The following is a 22,183-nucleotide window of genomic DNA, read 5'->3' on the forward strand; positions in this document are numbered from 1 at the left end:
AGTGAAGGGTGAGGTGTGGAAGGCAACGTTCTTTTTGGGCTGACATGGAACCCTGAGTCTTTTAACCGCTGAGCGACACAATGTAGCAACTGCCATTCATCAGGTAGGTAGGAAGCCTCCTTCCCTAATCTTGTCTGGAGATAAATCAAAGCCCTACCAATTTTTGATGTTGCACAGCTGGCTTTGTTGAGCAAAGGACTTAGCGAAAAACAAAAACAACAAAACAAAAAACAAAAAACGCCCTTGGAAGAGGGGCACTTTGCTGAAACAAAGACCCCACTAAAAACTTCAACATCTCATCTGTTGCAAACACACTATTTGGAACTTCAAGTTTTACTTTTAAAAGATAAAATGATTCTTCTCGAACTTCCTAATCAGGGGTAGGGCCCCTGAAGAGAGGGGGTTGTCATCCACAGCTAGGGGTACCTTCTCCCAGCTGAGAGAATGTAGCCTCAAACATTCATCTCCACCCTGTTCTAGTAACCTTAGTTTCCCTTGAGTCATTCTGTGTTAGAGACGATCCAAAAATCAGTCTCTCTTAATTTATTGTACCCTGGGACAGGAGGAATCTCTAGAAACCGTGAGAGTGGAGCTACACCAGAGTTGATTTATATGGGGATATTGGTATTTCTGGGCATCTCCATGTGTTCGCATCTATGCGCCCACTAAGAGACCGGCAAAGTAAAGACTTACTTTACAATGTGTGAAAACAATATAGCTTAAACCCTCTTGCAGCAAAGTCCGTTTATGTGGCAATATCGTGTTTACTGTGGAAGCTGCTGCCCTGTTATACCATTCATTGTTCAGCTGAATCAAAGGCCAACTTTTTTTTTTTTTTTTTTTTTTTGATGTTAGGACTTTGTTGAGCAAAGGACTTTGCAATAAATGCCTTTGGAGAGGGGGCACTTTGCTGAAACAAAGACCCTTGGTGGAGCCAAGGCAGGTCTCTTCAGAACCATAGCAGACCTCTCCTCCTGGCACCAAGTGTAGGCAAGAATAATTACCTCCTCCTCCCTTCCTAACCCAGCAGCTACTAAGCTGCACATTGAAACCTCAAGAATTGCCAACCTCCATGATGGCCAGTGTTTTTGTTTGTGAGGAATGTACTAAGAGAGAGAAAGGGTGTCCCTAGGTGTTCCATTGTTGTGGGTTGGCTCTAATGCTATTTGTATTAATTCAGCTCCCCAAATCATCCAGAAACCCTCACATCAGCCTGCTCAGGATCCCTGCCCTCAATTGGCTCTAATTGGTGAATAAATTTGCCAGTGGCCAATGGTTGGGTAGGAAGACAGAGGCGGGACTTTAAGCCCACCCCACCCCCACCCTCCCACCCCCCAGCTCTGGGCAGCAGCCTCCTATTACTGCCTAATTCTTCCAAGGTCAAGGACTTCCTGGTAGCTGTTGTCCTATAGAAGCTGAGAAGATGTGAGAACAACTCCCTGGGAGATCCTGCCTCACTGGAGGCTGGGTTCCCACAGGGGAATCGCCACAATGGACTGTCTAGAGTGTGAATGAAGAACAGAAGCATGTCCCACACCCACACCCACACCCCCATCTAGAGTGTGAACAGTCTAAGAGAAGCATGTCTGACCCCACATCAAGAATGACACCAAGGTTAGGCTGAAAGAACAGATGGACAGATGATGGGAGCATCCCTTGCTGTAGGGTACCATTTTCTGGATATTCATATGCTGTGATTCATCGTACTGTGTCCATCTCCTTGGGCTGAAGATACAAATAAAGAACGTGCTTGCTATTTGCCATCGACCTTCCTTGCATTGATGAGAAAATGACGGAAGAGGCAAAGCTAAGGAAAACTCAAAGCTGCTCCTCCACCTGACAGCTCCTTTCATGTGATAAGACAGCCATTATAGTCTCCTTCAGTGTGTGCCCATGGTCATGCAGCAAAAAGGGGGGGATACTGTGCATTTTATGGGTCTTTTTTGGATATATGCACTTAATATTAACTCAGTGTTCAAATATTCACAACAGATAATTCTAGATTAGGGCTTTATTTTCCTTCTTCCTTTTTTCCAAAATTTTAAAAGGTTTTATTTATTTACTTCATGTATGTGAGTCCACTGTTGCTCTCTTCAGACACACCAGAAGAGGGGATCGAATCCCCATTACAGATGGTTGTGAGCCACCATGTGGTTGCCGGGAATTGAACTCAGGACCTCTGGAAGAGCAGTCAGTGCTCTTAACCGCTGAGCCATCTCTCCAGCCCCAGGGCTTTATTTTCAAGAACATCAGTTTAATTTGACAAAATAGACATGAAGTTGTTGTCAAACATAAAAATAGGAGTTGAATTGCTTTTTCTTAGATGGATCTTTCACATTGACTTGGCCATATGGACACTGAAAAAGAAGGATTGCAAATTACTATAGATTTCTTAACTGTCATTGTAAGAAAGTACAAACAAGTGCTGTTGGCAATGGTTTAAATCACTTGATCCATATGTTTTGGAGACTCAAGAATACAGTGGGAACTTTGGGTAAATAGCCCTAATTAGGACCAAGGAACCATTTCCTAAGTATTTCTTTCCAACCTGAAGAATTTTATTATCAAACTCCCATTCTTACAAAATCCACGGGTGCTAGATTTACACCTCTTACGTATTAGATTAGAAACAGTTCATGGCACAGATAAATGAATTCATAAAAGTGAAGGCTGACTTTTAGAACACTGCCCACAGTTTATAAGAGCATTTACTGTCTAGGCTTCAATTAGAAAGTGGACTAGTAAAAGGAATAACATCTTCTTTTAGAAAAAACATACAAAATGTTCTGTAAACAGATGTTATCTGGTTATAATCTTAACCTATTAACAATGTACCTCAGAGATATGCCTTCCAGTAGGAAACAAATTTCTTCTTTGCTCAAAATAGAGGAAGGAATAGTTCATCAGCTTTGATTATTAAACATAGGCACACATTTCTTGAAATAAGCAACCTAAGACCTATAGCACTAACTTTGGAGTAACCTAGCCTCGCACTTACTTTAAACACAGACTAGAAGAAAGCAGAGAATGAAGTGTGGAGGGGGGAAGGGAGGGACAGGAGACAGAGACAGGCAGGCAGAGAGAGGGAGAGACAGACAGAGAGACATGGGGACAGGCAAGCAGAGAGAGAGAGAAAGAGAGAGAGAGAGAGAGAGAGAGAGAGAGAGAGAGAGAGAGAGAGAACGAACCAGAGTCAGAAATAGAGACAGGCAGGCAGAGAAAGAGACAGAGACAGACAGGCATCAAGAGAGTGGTGAGGGGAGGAGGGCGAGATACAGAAATCAAGAGACAGAGAAGAATATGAACTATAGAAAAGCTGAGCCCCAGCACTCAGATCTGTAGGCTGAGGGAAAGCACATAGAACAGGGAGTGGAATGGCAGGGAAGGAAGAAATCTTATCATTTCAAGGTCCACCTCAACCTGGGGCAAATTTCTGCTTCTTAAGGTAGCAGTATTTTTAGGATCTGGTCTGCAACACATATGTATGTATGTATGTATGTATGTATGTATGTATGTATGTATGTATGTATATTTTTGGTTTGGTTTCTCTTCCCACCTTCCTCTGTGCATGCCTAGTGAAAACACCTTCTTTCAGACTTTGTGAGAGCTTCCCTCAAAATAAAGAGGTCCCCTGAATCTCACATCTTAGCATTTGGGGGAGTGGATGCTTGCAGCGAAACGTTACAAAATTCCATTAACTTTAAAGGTCCTGTGTTGGTACTAACAGCTTCATTGTCCTTTGCTAAAACAGCTTGTGAAAAGCGCACTCTAGGTCTACTTAGCTTTTTTTATTTGACTTGTTGTTCAAATAATAGGTATTTATGAAGTCACAGAAGCTCAGCAAACTGCCGGGGTAATTCGAGAATTGTTACTCACGTGTCTGCAGGCAGAACCACAGCAGGCACCTCTCTGCAAGTGGGCCAGCCTGGTGAGAACCACATAGCCAGTAGCTGGATCCAAATAGCTTAGCTGGCCAGCCTGAAGAGGAATAAAACAATGCATCAATCTTCGTTAATGTGCATCATATAGTAATATTTTTAGGCCAAAACAGTTGTAAAAAAATTTTTTTTAAAAAAAGAACAGTATTAAATTTCTTTTCCAGTAATTGTGGTGGCGTTTGCAATTAAAGAGTGCGTGCATTTCGATGCTATATACAAGCTAACCGTATGTGATTAGACAGAGAAACATACAGTTTGAGTAAAATGAGACGTTGATGGAAAACAAGAACTCCTCTGTATGCGACAACTATGTGGCTGCCGCTCTGATATTTTTCATTCTGCCTCGAGGTAACAAGCTTAATAACAGGTGATTTAGATGACTTTAAGAGCTTAAGAGGCTGGAAATGAACTGCACTCAGAAGCTGCAGTTACAATTTCAGTACTTACAATATGTGGATAATGATTTAAACTCACAGAAAAGGTGCTAATCAAAGCCAAACAGGCCTCACAGACAAGCATTGCCTTTGCCGGTATTGAATATTTTCTATACCTTCCCGATGTGTTACCTCGAGGCAAGGTCCAGAGTTTTCCTGTCCTCTCCCTCACCAGTGTGGTCGGATCTAGTCTTAACTGAAAAGGTATTGTTTTGCCACGTTAACACTCACTGGCTTCACAAGCTTGATCACCAGCGACTTCCAGTACACCACCTCAGACTTCAGGGATGCATTTTCCACCGATATGCAATTGTGATTTAAAACATAAAGCCTCCAAAGCACTGTGTGTGCAGGGAAAGGTAAGTTGTAACTTCTCCCACGGATGTATATCACGTTAATGATGTTTCATAGCTTCCAGATTTTATAGGAGAACTTCCCTATGGGCTTTTCTATAACACTTTAACCATTAGTAACAGTAACTCAGTGTAGCACTCCTGCATATAGACTTTTGTGAAAACAAGCATGAAGGCAGTAGGTCTTCTAACATGCATATTCTCTCTCTCTCTCTCTCTCTCTCTCTCTCCCTCCCTCCCCCCCCCCCCCCAGATAGTCTCACTATATGGCCTTGCCTGGCCTAGAACTATGTAGATCAGGCTGGCCTCAAGCTCACAGCCAACCTGTCTGCTTCAGCCTCTCGAGTATTGGGATGTAAGGACTGCACCAGTCCTGCCAGCTCAGGCATACATTTTCCAACTGGTCATGAACAACTTCAGCTATCCGGCGCTACACTTAATGATGTCACTCATTATGGTTGACATTTAGGTCAACTTATGTTAGTTCAAGTCTAGCTTCACTCTTAAAGGCATTCCTGCACAGATAGATCGGGGCAGTAAGAATCCAGCAAGTCCCAATGCTGGTGGTCTCAGGGGCCACTCAAATCCTGAGGCTATGTGACACCACATGCACCCAACACTGCTTTAGAACGACCCACTGTCAGAACCTCATTTCCTTTTCTTTTCTCTTCCCCCTCCCCACACGAGCTCGAGTTTGACAAACTGGAAGGCAAATACACAACACTGCAAAGTCTTTAGACTCTTCACTTATCGTCTGTGCGTTTCCTTGAGACAATGATCTGGCAACCTGGAAGCCTAACAGGTTGTTCCCCATGTGGATGGTGTACCTCTGAGTTTGCTGACTTCCTACCCACAATTCATTTCTTCGCATTTAAATGAGCCTCCGATAATGAGGCAACAAAGAAGAGGCAAGTTTGCTGACAATGTGACTGGAGAGTGAGATGTCCACAGAAAGCAAGATACCCAGTTGTAGCCTCAGGAGAGAGGTAAGGCTGCTATCTCTCTTGAGGCATGGAAAAATACCGTTGTTTGGGAGTTCTTCTTTGTGGGAAAGAGAAATACCAAGCATGCTTCGGGGCTTGTTTCCGGTCTCCTGGACAGTCATGAAACCTGTGAAACCCATGATGAAAAAGTGGGTTCCCCAGTGCAAATACTTTCCTTCCTTTTCCTATGTTGATTTGAACCACTCTATGCCACTGTTGTTTGCCTTGAAAAACATGAGACTTCGGCTTTTCCCCGCCATATTTGTATGTTTTGTGGAAACGAACTGCATGTATTATATTTAAATAAGAGCATAAGCAAGAATGGTCAAAGGCTGTCAGTAATCTTTTGATAAATCTTTATTCACTTTCAACACTGAAAGGGTTAGATGGTAGATTTTCGGGGCATACTACTCCCAAGGGAGTGTCGACCTTAGGAAATATTCAAGGCTTTCCTCTGCCTCTGTGGTTCAAGCCGAACAAAACAATACTCAGTGGTCTGATCAAGTACTAGCCAAACACAGAGCTTAACACATAGGTTTATTACAAACCACTTTTATATCATTATAAAACTTAACATATAAATAATGCTATCTTCAAATATTGTATTCTAAAGTGTCAGGAAACTGAAGGGAGATAAAGTTAGATATTGGTGGTGACAAGCAATTGTCAAATCCATAAACCAGAAGAAAAGGGTTATTTAAGAACGCCCAGGGAAAAATGCAAACATGGCTGACTATAATTTCTTTTGCTCTCCTGTACTGGAGGCAAAGGTTGAGAGGACGTAGAGCAAAAATGTAAAGCGTCTGTCTCATGTTTTCATTATTAAAGTCAATGGATGGCAGGCCTGTGCAACATACTTTTCCAGTAACTGCTCAGTCCTTCTACCCTCAGTTCCTTAACACCCTTTTCCCCACCCAACACACTCACACACTGGAGGGCGCGCACACACACAAACCCTGAGACAAGCCTTTAGTTGGGACACAGATCAGAAAACGGGCTGAGCCACCAATCTCAGGGCAGACACCTCTCTATCCGGAACGCAAAAGTGTGACCGGGTTTCTCGCAGGACCTTCTGAGCGGACGCACCAGGCCGACCCGCCCAGGCCAGAGGCCCAGCAGCACCCAGCACCTCCGGCCCCGGGCCCGCCTCGGGGTCCGGAGGCCGGACGCGCGCAGGCGCAGAGGCCGCGGGGCAGGCAGGAGCGGGTCTCACCGCGCAGGCGGCCCGGTGCAGCTCGGCGATGTGCCTCTCCGCCGGTGTTAACTCTCGGTTCACTGGATGCCTCTGCTCTTCTTCGGCCGTTCCCCAGGAGCCGGGCGCGGAGCCGCCGCAGGCTCCCTCGGAAGCGGAATGGAGGGTTGAGCAGAGCTGCTGTCGGAAGTCTTCGGCCCAGGGCGGTGACCTCCCAAGTGCTTGTCTCGACAGCGCCCGGATACCCTGGGCGGCCATGGCGCCGGCGCGGTGCGAGGCGGGGTCGGGAGGTGTGGCGTGGGCATGGGAGGCGGGGCCGGGTCTAGGGGGCGGGGCGAAGAGTGGAGGCGGAGCACTGTTTAATGAAGATCGAGCTGCCTCGGTCTCCTGGCTCCTCTGCTGGGAAAATTATGCTCCTGAAGTGGAAGAAGGTACCTTCTCAATTCCTAAAGTCTCTGCTATTTTTTCTCAAATAAAGGGCAAGTGTTTTAATTTCCTGCCAGGCTAGATCATATTTTGTTTTTAAAAGAAAGCACCTTCACCCCATATAGAAAAGACTGCTTGATTGCTGGTCATGTGTGAGAGGGATGAAGCTGCAATCATAAGCTTGGTGACATGTTTTATTGGCCAACTCTAGAATGAAAATCAAGGAAAAGTCTCACACGAAGAAAGGGTGCTATTTTCGTGTAGTGAAAAACCAAACATAAATCCTGTCTTAGAAAGTGACACCTATACTCCTATAAAGTTAATTTAGTGAATTTAGCACGAGCCCAGGAAACAAATTTATGCCTTCAATAAATTAACATCACCCCCAGCCTGAACACCACAGCCTGAATTTCAAGAGAACTCAGTGTTGTTGAGTAATTTTGTTAGTGTTCTTGGTTATAAAGAACTAATGGCAGGAGGGGATCCTTGACAGCAAAAGTGGGTTAGTTGGACAGGAGAAAGGTGTCTAGGCCATCACAGACCATCCCAATTTCTTTTTCCACTGTCTATATTTACCCTCCAACCCTGAGACCACAATTTGATGTCCTTTTTTTTTTTTTTAAACCCACAATAGCGAAAACTATTCTCAACAATAAAAGAACTTTTGGGGGAATCACCATCCCAGAACTCAAGCTGTATTACAGAGCAATCGTGATAAAAACTGTATGGTATTGGTTCAGAGACAAGACAAGAGACAGTGGAATAGAATTGAAGACCCAGAAATGAATCCACCCACCTATGGTCACTTGCTCTTTGACAAAGGAGATAAAACCATCCAATGGAAAAAAAGACAGCATTTACAACAAATGGTGCTGGTTGAACTGGAGGTCAGCATGTAGAAGAATGCAAATTGACCCATTATCTCCTTGTATAAAGCTCAAGTCCAAGTGGATCAAAGACTTCCACATAAAACTAGATACACGGAAAATAATAGAAGAGAAAATGGGAAAGAGCCTCAAACACATAGGCACAGAGGATACTTTCCTGAACAGAACACCAATGGCTTTTGCTCTAAGATCAAGAATTGGCAAACGGGACCTCATAAAATTGCAAAGCTTCTGTAAGGCAAAGGACACTCTCAATAGGACAAACCAGCAACCAACAGATTGGGAAAAGAGCTTACCAATCTTACATCTTATAGAGGACTAATATCTAATATATACAAAGAACTGAAGAAATTAGACTCTAGAGAGTCAAATAATCCTATTAAAAATGGGGTAAAGAGCTAAACAAAGAATTCTTAACTGAGGAATACCGAATGACTGAGAAGCACCTAAAGAAATGCTCAACGTCCTTAGTCATCAGGGAAATGCAAATCAAAACAACCCCCACCTCACACCAGTCAAAATGGCTAAGATCAAAAACTCAGGTGACAGTAAATGCTGGCTAGGATGTGGAGAAAGAGGAACACTCCACCACTGTTAATGGGATTGCAGACTGGTACAACCACTCTGGAAATCAGTCTGGAGGTTCCTCAGAAAATTGGACATAGTACTACCTGAGGACCTAGCTATATCATATCCCCAAAAGATGCCCCAACATATAACAAGGACACACGCTCCACTATGTTCATAGCAGCCTTATTTATAATAGCCAGAAGCTGAAAAGAACCCAGATGTCCTTCAACAGAGGAATGGATAAAGAAAATGTGGAACGTTTACACAATGGAGTACTACTCAGCTATTAAAAACAATGACTACATGAAATTCTTAGGCAAATGGATGGAACTAGAAAATATCATCCTGAGTGAGATAACCCAGTCACAAAAGAACACACATGGTATGCACTCACTGATAAATGGACATTAGCTCCAAAGCTTGGAATATCTAAGAAAAATTCACAGATCATATGAAGCCCAAGAAGAAGGAAGACCAAAATGTGATGCTTCATTCCTTCTTAGAAGGGGGAACAAAATACTCATGGGAGGAAATACAGGAACAAAGAGTGGAGAGGGACTGAAGAAAAGGTCATCCAGAGACTGCCCCACCTGGGGATCCATCCCAACTGCAGCCACCAAACCCAGTCACTTTTGCTGATGCCAAGAAGTGCTTGCTGACAGGAGCCTGATATGTGTGTCCCCTGAGAGGCTCTGCCAGATCCCTACTGATACAAATGAGGATGGCTGTAGCTAACCATTGGACTGAACAAGGGGGCCCCAATGGAGGAATTAGAGAAAAGACTTACGGAGCTGAAGGGATTTGCAACACCATAGGAAGAACAACAATATCAACCAACCAAACCCCACCAGAGCGGAAGCTAAACCATCAACCAGTGAGTACACATGGAGGGACCCATGACTCCAGCCACATATGTGGCAGAGGATGACATTGTCCAGCATCAATGGAAGGTCGTAGGAAGGCTTGTTTCCCTAATGTAGGGTAAGGCCAGGGTGTTAAGGTTGGAGTGGACAGGTGGGAAGGGGAGCATCCTCATAGAAGCAAGGACGGGGGGAGGACATGTGGGAGAGGAGGGAAAGGGGATAACATTTGAAATGTAAATACATAGTATCCAAGGAAAATAAAAAAAGATTTATGTATTCATTTGTCTTATGAATGTGACTACACTTGCTCTCTTCAGACACACCGGAAGAGGGAACCAGATCCCATTTCAGATGGTTGTGAGCCAATGATGTGGTTGCTGGGAATTGAACTTAGCATTTCTGAAAGAGCAGTCAGTGCTCTTAACCGCCGAGCCGCCTCTCTAACTCCCAATTTGATGTCCTTAATCACAGATTGAAACAAGTCTATTGATATATGGTAAAACTCAGTGATTTAATAAGGTGGAATACTGTGTTCAAATGCTCCTTTATACTGGAATAATAAATTTGTGATTTGGAGACTACCTGGTGTTCTGAGGGGCTTTAAGGAAATCTGGAAGGATGGGACCCAAGTTAAACCCCCTCAGAATGAGTATCATTAAGCATGAGTATTTAAACATAAGTCAGGTTCCCATTCATCCCCAACCAACACCACAAAATTAAATTTATAGGTTCAGGAGGTAGAGGCGTAAGAATTATGTTTGTGGTCAGCCTGAGCTACAGTGAGTTACAGCATAGCAAGATCCAGTCTACGAAAAAGAAAAATAATTGTCCTGGTTAGTCTATGCCTCTGGGCACATGATTTTTGTATTAGTCACATGACACCACTGTTTGCATTCTTACAGATGCATCTTTAAATTGTAATCAAAGTTGAAACATAATGAAGTGAGATGAGAAAATATCTCACTACTAATAATTCCAAAGCATTTTAATTATCTATTTTCAGTATTCGTTTGATTGTCATATCCAGTTTTCTTTTCTGTGTCTCTTGTTTTGAAAGGCTCCTGTTGGCCTTGAATTTTAGCGCATTCTTGTGTGTGTTCTATTCTTTTCAGACTCTCCCTGTTCACAGTAGCCAAAGCTACATGAAAGTGAGAGCATCAAGTCCAACCTCAGAAGGTAGATGTGGAGTTTAAGTGAGAATGATCCCCATATACTCACGTGTTTAAACACTTGGTCTACACTTGGTGGAACTATTTGGGAAGGATTAGGTGGTGTGGTATTATTGGAGGAAGTGCGCCCCTAAGGGTGGGCTTGGAGGTTTGAAAGACTACACCATTCTCATTTAGCTTCCTCTTTGTCTCTGTCCCCCATGCTTATGAATTAGATGTAAATTTTCAGCTACTGCTCCAGCATCATGCCTGCCTGCCTCCTGCCATGCTCTGCACCATCATAGCTATAAATTATAACTCTCTAAAACTCTGAGCCACAAAATTAAACACATTCGTTAATAAGGTGCATTGGTCATGGTGTTTTGTCGTGGTTCTAGAAAAGTAGGTGAAGTTCTCATTTTATTCTGAAGCTATTATAGTTGGATTTTCTAGTAACATGATATTGAGTAGATTTTCTAATTATTCCCCAAATTTTGGGTGTGTATGCTGACTTAAACATGTTTTTCATGTTTGAGGGTGGGTTTCATGGAAATGCACTCCCACTAGAATTCATTTACATCAATTTTGAAATAGATATGTTAGAACTCTGGGTTGCAAGATTACACACACACACACACATACATTTACATACATACATACATACATACATACATACATACATACATACAGCATACAACTTAGTCCGGTTAGAATAAAAGAACTCTGTTTACTTAGATAATCATGAAGAATAAGTGGGATTAACATTTGATGAATTGATCAAAGCATGGCTCTCTCCATTTTCTCTGTCAATTCCGCTAATTCACTTACTACATAGGTCCATTTCTTACTGGTGTAAAGTGGGTGCAAACAGATTGTAAGGTGTCATAGATTCTCAGACTTTGCAATGAAGCTCCAGCTTAGACGTTCCTTGCCTCATAGAAGTTTGAGCAGTCATCAGCAGTGTGAGAAATAAATATTTTCCATAAGGTTTCCATAAGGTTTTTCAAATGGTTTTTACTATTACTTGTCCCTCCCCACAGTCCCTCATTTACCCTTCTCTCCCATCCTTGTCCCTATTTTATGTGAAAGGAATCTAAATAGAATCATCAAATAATAGGGAAGACAGTGACCTAACTAAATGTCATATGCTATTAAACCTCCAGTGCCAGGCATTGGCTGCATCTTGTTGGATAGTTCTCACAGGGGTCCCATGAACGCCGCCGCCCCCCAAACAATACGGGGTATTGATAGGACTATTGTTTGCTGAATGCAACATTTAGCTTTACCCCTACTAACTAGTGTTCATAGTACTGCAAGGTACTGTGCACACTAACAAAGAAGAAATGTAATCATCAATATGTCCATGTTGCAAATCCTGCAACCTACAACAGCGACCTGCCTGAAAGCTATGCTGGTCCAGTAGTGGCACAAATGTTATTGGAGCAAGCACACACTTTCTGATGGACTTTACGGCCAACTTCATGAGATGGAACCCTACCCTGACACTGATAAAGTGTTCAAGAACCTCAAATTAGATAGACCATGGAACTAGGGGTGGGGGAAAGCTGAATACTATTATTCTCCTAGAGGAACATAACAATACAATGACCCCTAATGAAATACTGCTACACCCACAGATCAGTGCCTTCCTCAGCCCACATATGGAAGCTTCTTCTTGCTGTAGATGGAAGTTTACACAGAGACCCACAAGTGGACAAAGTAGAGTGACTTCGAAGCACTCAACCTTAAGTGGGATATCTTTATCTCTTTAGTCAAGACCCAAGAATTTATGTAAAAGAGGAGGCAGGGAGATTGTAAGAGTCAGAGGTAATGGATTGCTTCAGGGAAACAGCATTCTTCAGACACAACAGACTGATGCCCGTATGAACTCACAGAGACTGTGTCAACAAGCACAAGACCTGCACAAGTTCAGGCCAGATGGGGTTCCAGCGTTGAGAGGAGGAAGAGGACACGCGATCCCATCCTTTTACCAAGCAGCCATCTCCAGAAGATAAGTGCTATCAAAGGGCAATTCCGTCTCTCTCCTTTGGAGAGTCACTGGGTGTATCAACCATACTCCAGGGTAGGCCTCATGTCCAGGAGCAATTGACCAACACAAATGGACTCAGTGATATTTTTGTGGACCCTTTCCTTTTGTTTTGGAGTTTTCTAAAAAAAAGGAAAAAAAAAACCTCGTTAGTTTTTGACCTGTTTTATTTTACTTTCATTTGTGTGTGTGTGTGTGTGTGTGTGTGTGTGTGTGTGTGTGTGTGCTCTCATATTTTTGTTTGAAAGAGAGGAGCATTAAGTTGGGTGGACAGGGAGGTAGGTAGAAGCTGGGAGGAGCTAGGGGAGGGCAAACGTGATTAGCATCTATCTATCTATCTATCTATCTATCTCTATATATGCTAATTTCTTGTTTTGTTAAAAAAAAAAAGCACCATAGCCTCAAGCTATAGAAAGCGAGGCAGTTTATTTTGCAACTTTGCAAAGTGTGCATGAGCCCAGGAAGGCAGGAGTATTGATTGAATGCAGAGGACAGTTTTAAACCAGAGTGAAAACAAAAACCCCTTCCTTCCTCTGCCCTCTGGCTGAGAAATCTGAGGGGACAATGCTAGGGGCCATCTGTGTCCTACCTTTCCGTCTTTCCATTACTTTACATCCTTTTGATTTTCCAGCTTATCAGATGTGTTCTCCTGTAGGCAAGCGTGGTTATTAGTACTTCTGCATTCTAAACTATTCGTTTTTGAGGGCAGAAAGTTAATCAGAGTTTGGGTGGGTGGGGGCGTAGCCAGACTATCAGGCTTCAGTAAGGGTCTAATATTTTCTGGTTTAAGGGCACCATGAAAATGAACCATCAAATTTCATTTCTTACAACCAGGGTCATATTCATTCTTGAGTCAGTCTTATAAGAGAAGGTTATGTTTAATCCAATCGGGATTAATCTGGACCTACCTGTGTGTAACCCACCGGTCCCTGTCTCAAAGTGGACTTCATTAATGTCAAGGGCACAATTAATAAATGTCTACTACGGTGCGGCTTCCAAAAGCAAAATAAATTCACCAGCCCGCCCAGAGATTTTACTGTTTAAACTTTCATCTTAATTTTTTAAAGTCGTTCCTCTCATTTGCCCTGGTTGTCCCTCCTTGACATTTCACAATCACACATACCCTTTTAGTTTTGGGCATTGGATCCTCAAAATATTACAAGCAACGTGTAACATGCCTTTCCCATCTTCCCACCTCACGGCCCATCATGCTCTTCTGCATGTGGTAATTTGAAACCCAGCAATGCACACAAGATTTGCGGTTGCATAAATAACTCATTGTCTTCCTCCTACACTCTTGTCAGAGATGCCATCTGGAATGGTAAGTTTTCTATAGATGATAATGCACACTCGAGCAAATATCTATTACTTGGAAATAATTGTTTTTGAAAAACCTAAATGAAATGATACACTGTGAATTCTTAATGACTGGGTTGTTTTCAGTTACAGCACCCATGTGTACCTCATCATGGATCTGATCTGAGCCCCTAAATTACTGCCTCTTCAAGTAATATTTACATTACGATTGTATTGAGCTGTGAGTGGACAATTGGAGCCTGAACCACCGGGTTAGCAACGCGCTTCTCGGCCGAATACTTCCTGTTACGTTCATTTATTTTGGATGCTGCTTTATGTGTTTGATGTTTTCTAGCCTGATGTTGTGTGGTGACACGGTCTGCTCCATGCAGATGCACCCTCAGTATCAGTTCCAAGGACTGAGAGCAAATGTTACCTGCCCCTGAGGTTGCCTATGGGGAATTTTTTTTTCTCTCCCATTTAATCAAACATTGAATAGCACATGTTTCACAGAACTGGTTTTTAGAAATTTCTTCAGGGAATTCCAACTATTTCTATTTGCAAGCTCGGCTGGCTTCCCAGCAGATGCTGCTCCACCAGTGTCACATGCCTGGAGCATAGCTGTCCTTACTCTCATCCTCCTATTTGGAAAGTGTAAGTGGACCACGTAACATGAAGCAATCTAGACACTTCATCTCCCTGTGCCCTCCTCTCTTGACTGTTGGCATCGACCTCATTGCCTGTTTCTAGTCTTTCAGATGACTTGATTGTACAGCACGATCATGTGGTACCTAGTTGACTAAGAGATGCTGGCCTCTTCGCACACACACACACACACACACACACACACACACACACACACACACACGCTCCCATTAGAGTCATCTCTAGGTGTTTTGTAGTTTCACTTGTCTAAGTTCACTTGTCTAAGTATTTCCCTAGGCCCCAACCTGTACCTGTTCTGGTAACTTCTCTGACAGCTCACTTTGCTTATGGTTTCCAGTCTTTTCTACAGGATATATGCACCCTAATTAGGAGATTATGATCTCCTAATATCAAGAGCACAACTACATTTGCACTCACCTCTCACATTATTTTGTTTATGAGATTCCCCCCCCCCCTTTTCCTGCTCCTTTACTGTTGGGTCTTTAAAGATAAAGGTGGTCTTAACTTAATTATATCTGTGGTGGCACAAGTACATAAGAAATGGTGAGAAAGAGTGAGAAAGAAAGAAGAAAAACTGGCCCAGTGAACAGATGAATATATCATAGCAGTAAAGCCCAGCTGTGAATTGCATCATCAAGAATACAGTTGCGTTTTCTCCTAATACTCTATGGCTATGAATCAGCTTTGGACTTTCCCAGCACATCAGTTTTCCATAGGCTATTGTTCAGAGACATAGTGTACTATGATAATAAAGTAACTATGATTTTATTTGGCAATCGCTTTAGTAAGTTTCCCCGAAACCGTCATTGAATTAATAGTGAGCACCGTGTATGGGCTACACTCCAAATGAAATAAGTGCATGTTGACAGAGAAGCGAAGCCTTGTTACCCCTGAACAATCATTCCAATTATAAACTACACGTACACAATCACTGTCACGTGCAGTATCCACACTAATTACTTCTAGCCCTTCTGTTATGCAAGCATTAAAAATGAAACCTACAATTGTGTCTATTCAGTATGAATTGTGGAATCTCCCAAAAGAGCGTGGCTAAATTAAGAAATATATATCATTTTATTAAAATACATAGATTTGATTTCTACTTTGAAAGTGTATGGGTAGCACAGTTTTACAGACTTTCCCACATAACAACACATTTGTAACAGGCATCTCGGCTAAGTCCACAAACACAGCATACAAATCAGAGAGAGCTGCTCTCTGCACTCTCATTGCTGCCTGAGGGGGAATGCATGTCCACTGTTCCATGACTGGAATGAAAGGCACACTGAGTTTCAGGTCAAATATCCATGACATTGACATGTACGACTAGTCTACTGAGTATGATACATGTTAATATCTTCCCAGTGGTGAGTCGAAATGATATGCTTCAGTGGTCAGCACAACACATGCAACCCCGTTAGGGTTTCCACAGGTATAAAGCTGACGCACCTTCAAAGACTGTGGAATGCAATTCTACTTCTGCAGTAATGTGGTCATATTTGTTGTCCATCTAAGTACTAACCAGGCCCGACCCTGCTTAGCTTCCCAGATCAGATGAGATCAGGCACATTCAGGGTGGTATAGTCATAGACATTATGGTCATATTTGTATAATTTATTCAAGATGCCATCCACTTTAGTTGCCCTGTCTGATCATGTTTCATCCATTCGCTTATTCTTAAAGATTTATTTATTTTAGCTTCATGTGTATGAGTGTTTTACTCCCCGTGCGAATGTGTACCACTTGTGAGCTTGAAGAGGGGGAGCATCAGATTCCTTGAACTTGGAGTTGTGAACAGTTTTGTGTCGCCATCTCTGAGCTGGGAACTGAACTCAGATTCTCTGCTCTTAACCTGGGACCCATTTCTCCACCCTCTATTTATGCACTTTTGAGACAAGAACTCGCTCTTGTAATCCAGGCTGACCTTGAACTCTCAGGATAGTTAGAAATGATCTTGAACCCTTGTCTTCACCTCCCAAGCCAGGACTATAGGCATGAGCCCTCTATTCTAGACTTAATCTAGTACTAGACGTCAGACCCAGAGACTCAAGCATCTGAAGCAAGCAGTGTAACAGTTGAGCATCGTCCCCAACTCTGATAATGTTCAATTATGGCACAATTGGACAGTGTTCCTGTGACCTAATTATTTTCATTAGTTTATGGAACCAGTAATAGAATTAGATTCAGAGCTTCATGACTGATTAAGCACTGTAAAGTTTGTGCTGTATCTACACAGTGAGTTCCGAAATTATGGACTATTGGAATGTGACAATGTAATGTCGTCTACCAGATTTCATGATTGGTAGTAAGAATATGTACATTACGCCTTCAATTTTATTCTGCATTTAAGAGCAGTGGCTAAGCTGTGTATAGTGACACATGACTTTAATCCCATCATTCTGAGACAGAGGCAGGCAGACATCTCTAAGTTTGAGGGCAATCTGGACTACATAGAGAATTATAGGCCAGCCAAGGCTACAAAATGAGACCCTGTCCCCCCCACACACACACACAAAATAAATAAACGAATTAATAAAAACTGTGACTAAACCATAAGTCCATAAGTAAATAAATTCTTGAGTGGTTATCATGATGTGTGGGAAAGGTAATGCTGAAGTCTTGAAGACCTGGAATTGACTTGTAACCTATGTACCAACTTTTTCAACTTGTGAGAAAGGGATCATTAAAACCCTGTAAGAACACGAATCTTCCTCTGTGAAATGTGACAAATATCCCATCTTTAAGTTATTGTGAACATTAACTGAAGTAATATGTGAACATCCAGGAGGATGCTGGGCAACCAGTGTGGGCCAAACTGTAAGTCGATTTACAGCACTAGAAAGCCCACTTCTGTGTTTCAATGCTTAGGACTTTAGCTCCCTGCTTTACCACCCATCCTTAAAAGCATGAAGCTTAGCTTGGTTGAATGATTATCAATTTTTATTGACAAATGATAAAATCTGGATATATGTGTTAAACAGATTTTCCCATTGATACAAGACAAATGTTTGTATAATGTCCAAAGGTTACAGCTTAGAATTCCAGAAATCATGTCAACAAACCAGCTTACTTATAAGAAATTAAATTACATAGTCATTTAACAAACCTAAATTGAGCATGTGATAAGGCTATTTAGAAAACCACTTGGTGAGGAAAAGTTTATGACAAAAGTAAAATTTGAAGTATTAACCAAGAATATTATGAATATTTATCATGAATATAAGGAAGGCTTATACTTTTAATACCATTGTGAATGACAGGTAGGCAGGCTTTGTAGAAGAGAGCTTTAGTATATGTTATTAGTTGTAAACTTTTGATTATAAATAGTTACAAAGACCAAATTTATTTACTTAAAGACATTTAGGATGAGAATGTAGCTAAGAGGCAGAATACTTGCTTAGTATATCTAGACCCTGGGTTCAATCACTATCACAGAAGAAGAGGAGGAGGAAGAAGAAGACAAGGAGGAGGAGGAGAGGTAGAGAGGAGGAGGAAGAAAATGAGAGGAGGATGGAGAAGGGGCAGGAGGAGGAGGAGGGGGAGAAGGAAGGAGGAGAGAGGAGAGGAGCAGGATTTAAATACTGATCAGGTCTGGTCAGAAAGTTCAGAGATGGGTATAACATCTCGGATTGGTTCAGCTTTATGACAGCAACAGGGAACAAAGTCATTTTCATTCTTCAGCTCTGGTTTTCTGCTGAGTCCGAGGACACACAACAACATCCTTTTTGACCTCAGAAGGTCAGTGTAGTTTAGTGCCAGTTTAGGATCATATCTAGACATGACAATGTCCAGTGATGGAAAAAATGGTCAAAAAATTCTGTTTACTCTAAAAAGGAGACTCTGTAATGTGGAGATCAAGAGTTTGAGAATAACCGGTGACACATAATGAGACCTCAAATGTAAACATCAATCAACCCAACAATGACAGATAATCAAACCCAGGAAACAGAGAGTGGATCAGTGGTTGCCAGGGGCTGAGGAGATTGAGAAACAGGGAGGCAGTAGTCTCCTTTCACAGAGTTTCAGCTATATAGGATGTGAAGGTCCTAGAAAATTACCCACAGGTAATGGCCTCTCTTCTCTTTTGAACCCATGCCCATGCCATCTCTTCCTTTCTCCTTCACCCCTCCCTTAAGGTCTTTTCCCCCCCTTTCATGGTTCTATCACACACATGTACACACACACACACACACACACACACACACACACACACTGAGGGAAAGACAAGAGAGAGAGAGAGAGAGAGAGAGAGAGAGAGAGAGAGAGAGAGAGATTTAAATCTAAGGTTCACATATAAAAACAACAGGTGTAACATTTGTCTTTCTGAATTTGGCTTATTTTGCCTACTACTCCAGTGGCGGCCATTTTTTTTTTTTTTTTTTTTTTTTTGCCAATGCCAGTTTCATTTTTCTTTGTGGCTGAACAGAATCCCATCTTGTATACATATGACATTCTCTTTATCCGTCCATCTGTTGAACTTCTCAGGTGGTTTTAGTTGCTTAGCTATTTGAATAGAACAGCAATTAACATGGGTGAGCAAGTGTCATGGGACTTAGACTCTTCTGGCTATATGTGATGGAGAGGTCTAGCTGGGTCATGTCTGAGAAGCCTACACACTGACTCTACATTGACTGCACAGTTTATGTTCCCATCAACACTGTGCAAGGATTCCACTTTCCTCATAACCTCGCCAGTATTTGTCACCATTTGTTTCCTTGATGATAAGCATTTTTCCTGGGGTGAGATGGAATCTCAATTTGTTTTAATATAGTTCTTTGATAGCTAATCAGTTAATTAGTGTTCCACAAATTTTGTTACCCATATGTATTTCTTCTTTGGAGAAATGTTCTAACCAATTCATTAGCTCCTTTATTGATTGGATGATTTAGGGGGGTGTTGACCTTGACTGGTGATTGGCAATTCCCCCCCCCCCCCAGTTTGTAGCTGTCTCTTCACTGTGACAATTGTTTCCGTGGTTGTATAGAAAGCGCTTCATTCCATGTGATTTCATGATTTACACTATTGGAGTTCTTTTTTAAAATTATCATTTTTATTTTATTTTATGTGTATGGGTGTTTTGGCTGTATGCATATATGTCTGTGAACCACAGGTGAACTTGGTGACTTTAGGGTCAGAAGGAGGCGTTGGATCCCTGGAGTAGAGTTAAAGACGGTTGTGAGCCACCCTGTATGTGCTGGGAGTTGACCTCACAGTCTTCTGGAAGAGCAGCCAGTGCTCTAAACCACTGAGCCAAATCTCTACCCTATGAGTCTTTTTTAAAAAAAGCTTTTGCTTATGCTGCACATTGAAGTGTTTAACCTGTGTTTTTCTCTAGCAGTTTCAAAGTTTCAGTTACTGCATTATGAACTTGTATCCATTTTGAATTGATTTTGTCCAAGATAAAAGATATGTATCCAGTTTTATCCAGTTTTCCCATCACCATTTGTTTAAGAAGCTGTTTTCCAATGTATATTTCTGGTACCTCTGTCACCACAACTGTGTGGGGCTTTTGTATATTCCAATCAATTGATCAATAAGTCAGTATTTTTGCAAATACCATGCTGCTTTTGATAGTATAGCTTTAGACAGTAGTTTGAGACCAGGTACTGTGATCCCTCCAATACTAGTACTTCTACTTATGTTACTTTAGGTATCTGAGGCCTTTGTGTTTCTATATGAATTTTACTTTATCTATCTTGTGAAGAATGAAATAGAAATCTTGATGAGGACTGCACCAAATCTGTAACTTGTTTTTGTTAATATAGCCATTATTACAATGTTAATTCTGCGAACATAACCCTAAAGCTATCTTGGAACTCACTATGTAGACTCCCTGGCCTTGGCCTCACATTGATTCACCAGGTTCTGCTTACACAGGGCTGGGATTAGAGGTCTGTGACACTACATCTGGCTAGATTCTGATAATTCTTAAGTGTGGGGGTCTTTTCATCTTTTAATGTCTCTTCCTCCTCCTCCTCCTCCTTCTCCTCTTCTCTTTCTTCCCCCCTTCCCCTATCTCTCTGTTTAATTATTTGATAGGTTTTATAGACATATACAATGAGTTTGCATTTTGTCCCCTGTTGCTATCTCTCATTCACCCATCTCTCTCGATGAATCTCCTCTTCCTCCCTGCAACTGCCCTTCTACTTTGATGTTTGTTTAAGTTTTAATCAACTTAATTAATTAATTCAGAGACAGAGTATTACTATGCTGCCATGACTGGCCTGGCGATGCCTTTTAAAGTTTGACACACTATATTTAAATAAGGTTGCTTTATGAGCACGAGTTATTTCCTCATATACGGACAATTTATGGCTACAACACTGAGAGAAATGTCAATCCCTATCTCTTGATTTGTGTTTTACAAAATAATTTGTTATTCATAGAATTTAACTGTCAAGTTCCATTTCCTCCTTTTTTAATAACATGTCTCCTTTGAATTTCTGCTGCTCCCCAACATTGCATAGTCTGTCATCTTTTCAGGTCTATTTTGTGACAAATTCTTCCCAAATAAAATGTACTGCTTCTAGTCTCTAATTCATACTTCACACTGTTGTCAAAATAGCAATGTCTACATGGATGTAATCATATACTTTATATGTTTTTTAAGGTTTTTCTTTTCTTTTTTAAATTCCAGGTAGCCCAGTGTCACCTGGAATCCATGGCAACCCTTCTGTTTTGGTCTCCCAAGTACCAAGATTATGTGTAAAAGATACCACTCTTGACTTAATCCACAAACCATTTTTCCTTATCATTTTCTGTTTCAAAAATCTCCAATGTTGCTACTTTCCATATAGAGTGAAATATGAACTCATTATCTAGGTATTCAAGATGCTCCCACCCTTTGACCCCTGCAAAAACCTTTCCAATCCAACTTTCTAGATCAAGCACTCTGCTGTAATCAGACTGGTCCCCCAGTCTCCTCTAAATTATCTGAGCTGCAGACAGGCTATTCCATCTCTCCCAAACAGCGATTCCCTCCCTCCTCCCAAAACTGTATTTCACTGTCCTTCCCTCCTCCATGTGTCCCTGAGGTATAGATTGCCAACTCTTAAGTCAATTTTGGAAACACCACATTTCTGGCTGTTGATAGATTTATAAAAACACGTGGCCAGTGACCATGAGAGGTAAATCTATCTGGAGCCCAGTAGGGAAGAGATTTTTATTCCTATATAAGAATTTCTGTCTGGAATATAGTGCTACAAATATCCTTTAAAACACCATTTACAGACTACCTCATTAGATAAATAACATTATTTTTTTTCCTACAAAGACTTATCTGCAAGCAGAGAAATCTGAGTGCCTATACCTAAAAATGGAACCAAATGTCAGTCTGTATTTGTTTCTGGCACTACTGTGATCCTGGAGAAACCAGACCAT

At 41.7% G+C, this 22,183-nt stretch overlaps 1 protein-coding gene and 1 long non-coding RNA gene across 2 annotated transcripts; one reads left to right on the forward strand and one right to left on the reverse strand.

The window, feature by feature from the left end:
- Positions 1-1,993: 1,993 nt before the first annotated feature.
- Positions 1,994-7,182, reverse strand: C13h1orf53 (similar to human chromosome 1 open reading frame 53). The gene is made up of 3 exons (NM_001108347.1): positions 6,922-7,182; positions 3,877-3,978; positions 1,994-2,357 (listed from the first exon to the last, which is right to left on the reverse strand). The coding sequence occupies exons 1-3, from the start codon at positions 7,156-7,158 to the stop codon at positions 2,286-2,288; spliced, it is 411 nt and encodes a 136-aa protein (NP_001101817.1). The 5' UTR covers positions 7,159-7,182; the 3' UTR covers positions 1,994-2,285.
- LOC134481501 (uncharacterized) lies at positions 7,030-10,222 on the forward strand. The gene is made up of 2 exons (XR_010057026.1): positions 7,030-7,170; positions 7,961-10,222. It is a non-coding gene; the product is annotated as an uncharacterized LOC134481501 (long non-coding RNA).
- The last annotated feature ends 11,961 nt before the right edge of the window (positions 10,223-22,183 follow it).

This window comes from Rattus norvegicus, chromosome 13 (genome assembly GCF_036323735.1).
Source record: "Rattus norvegicus strain BN/NHsdMcwi chromosome 13, GRCr8, whole genome shotgun sequence".
Lineage (NCBI taxonomy): Eukaryota > Metazoa > Chordata > Mammalia > Rodentia > Muridae > Rattus > Rattus norvegicus.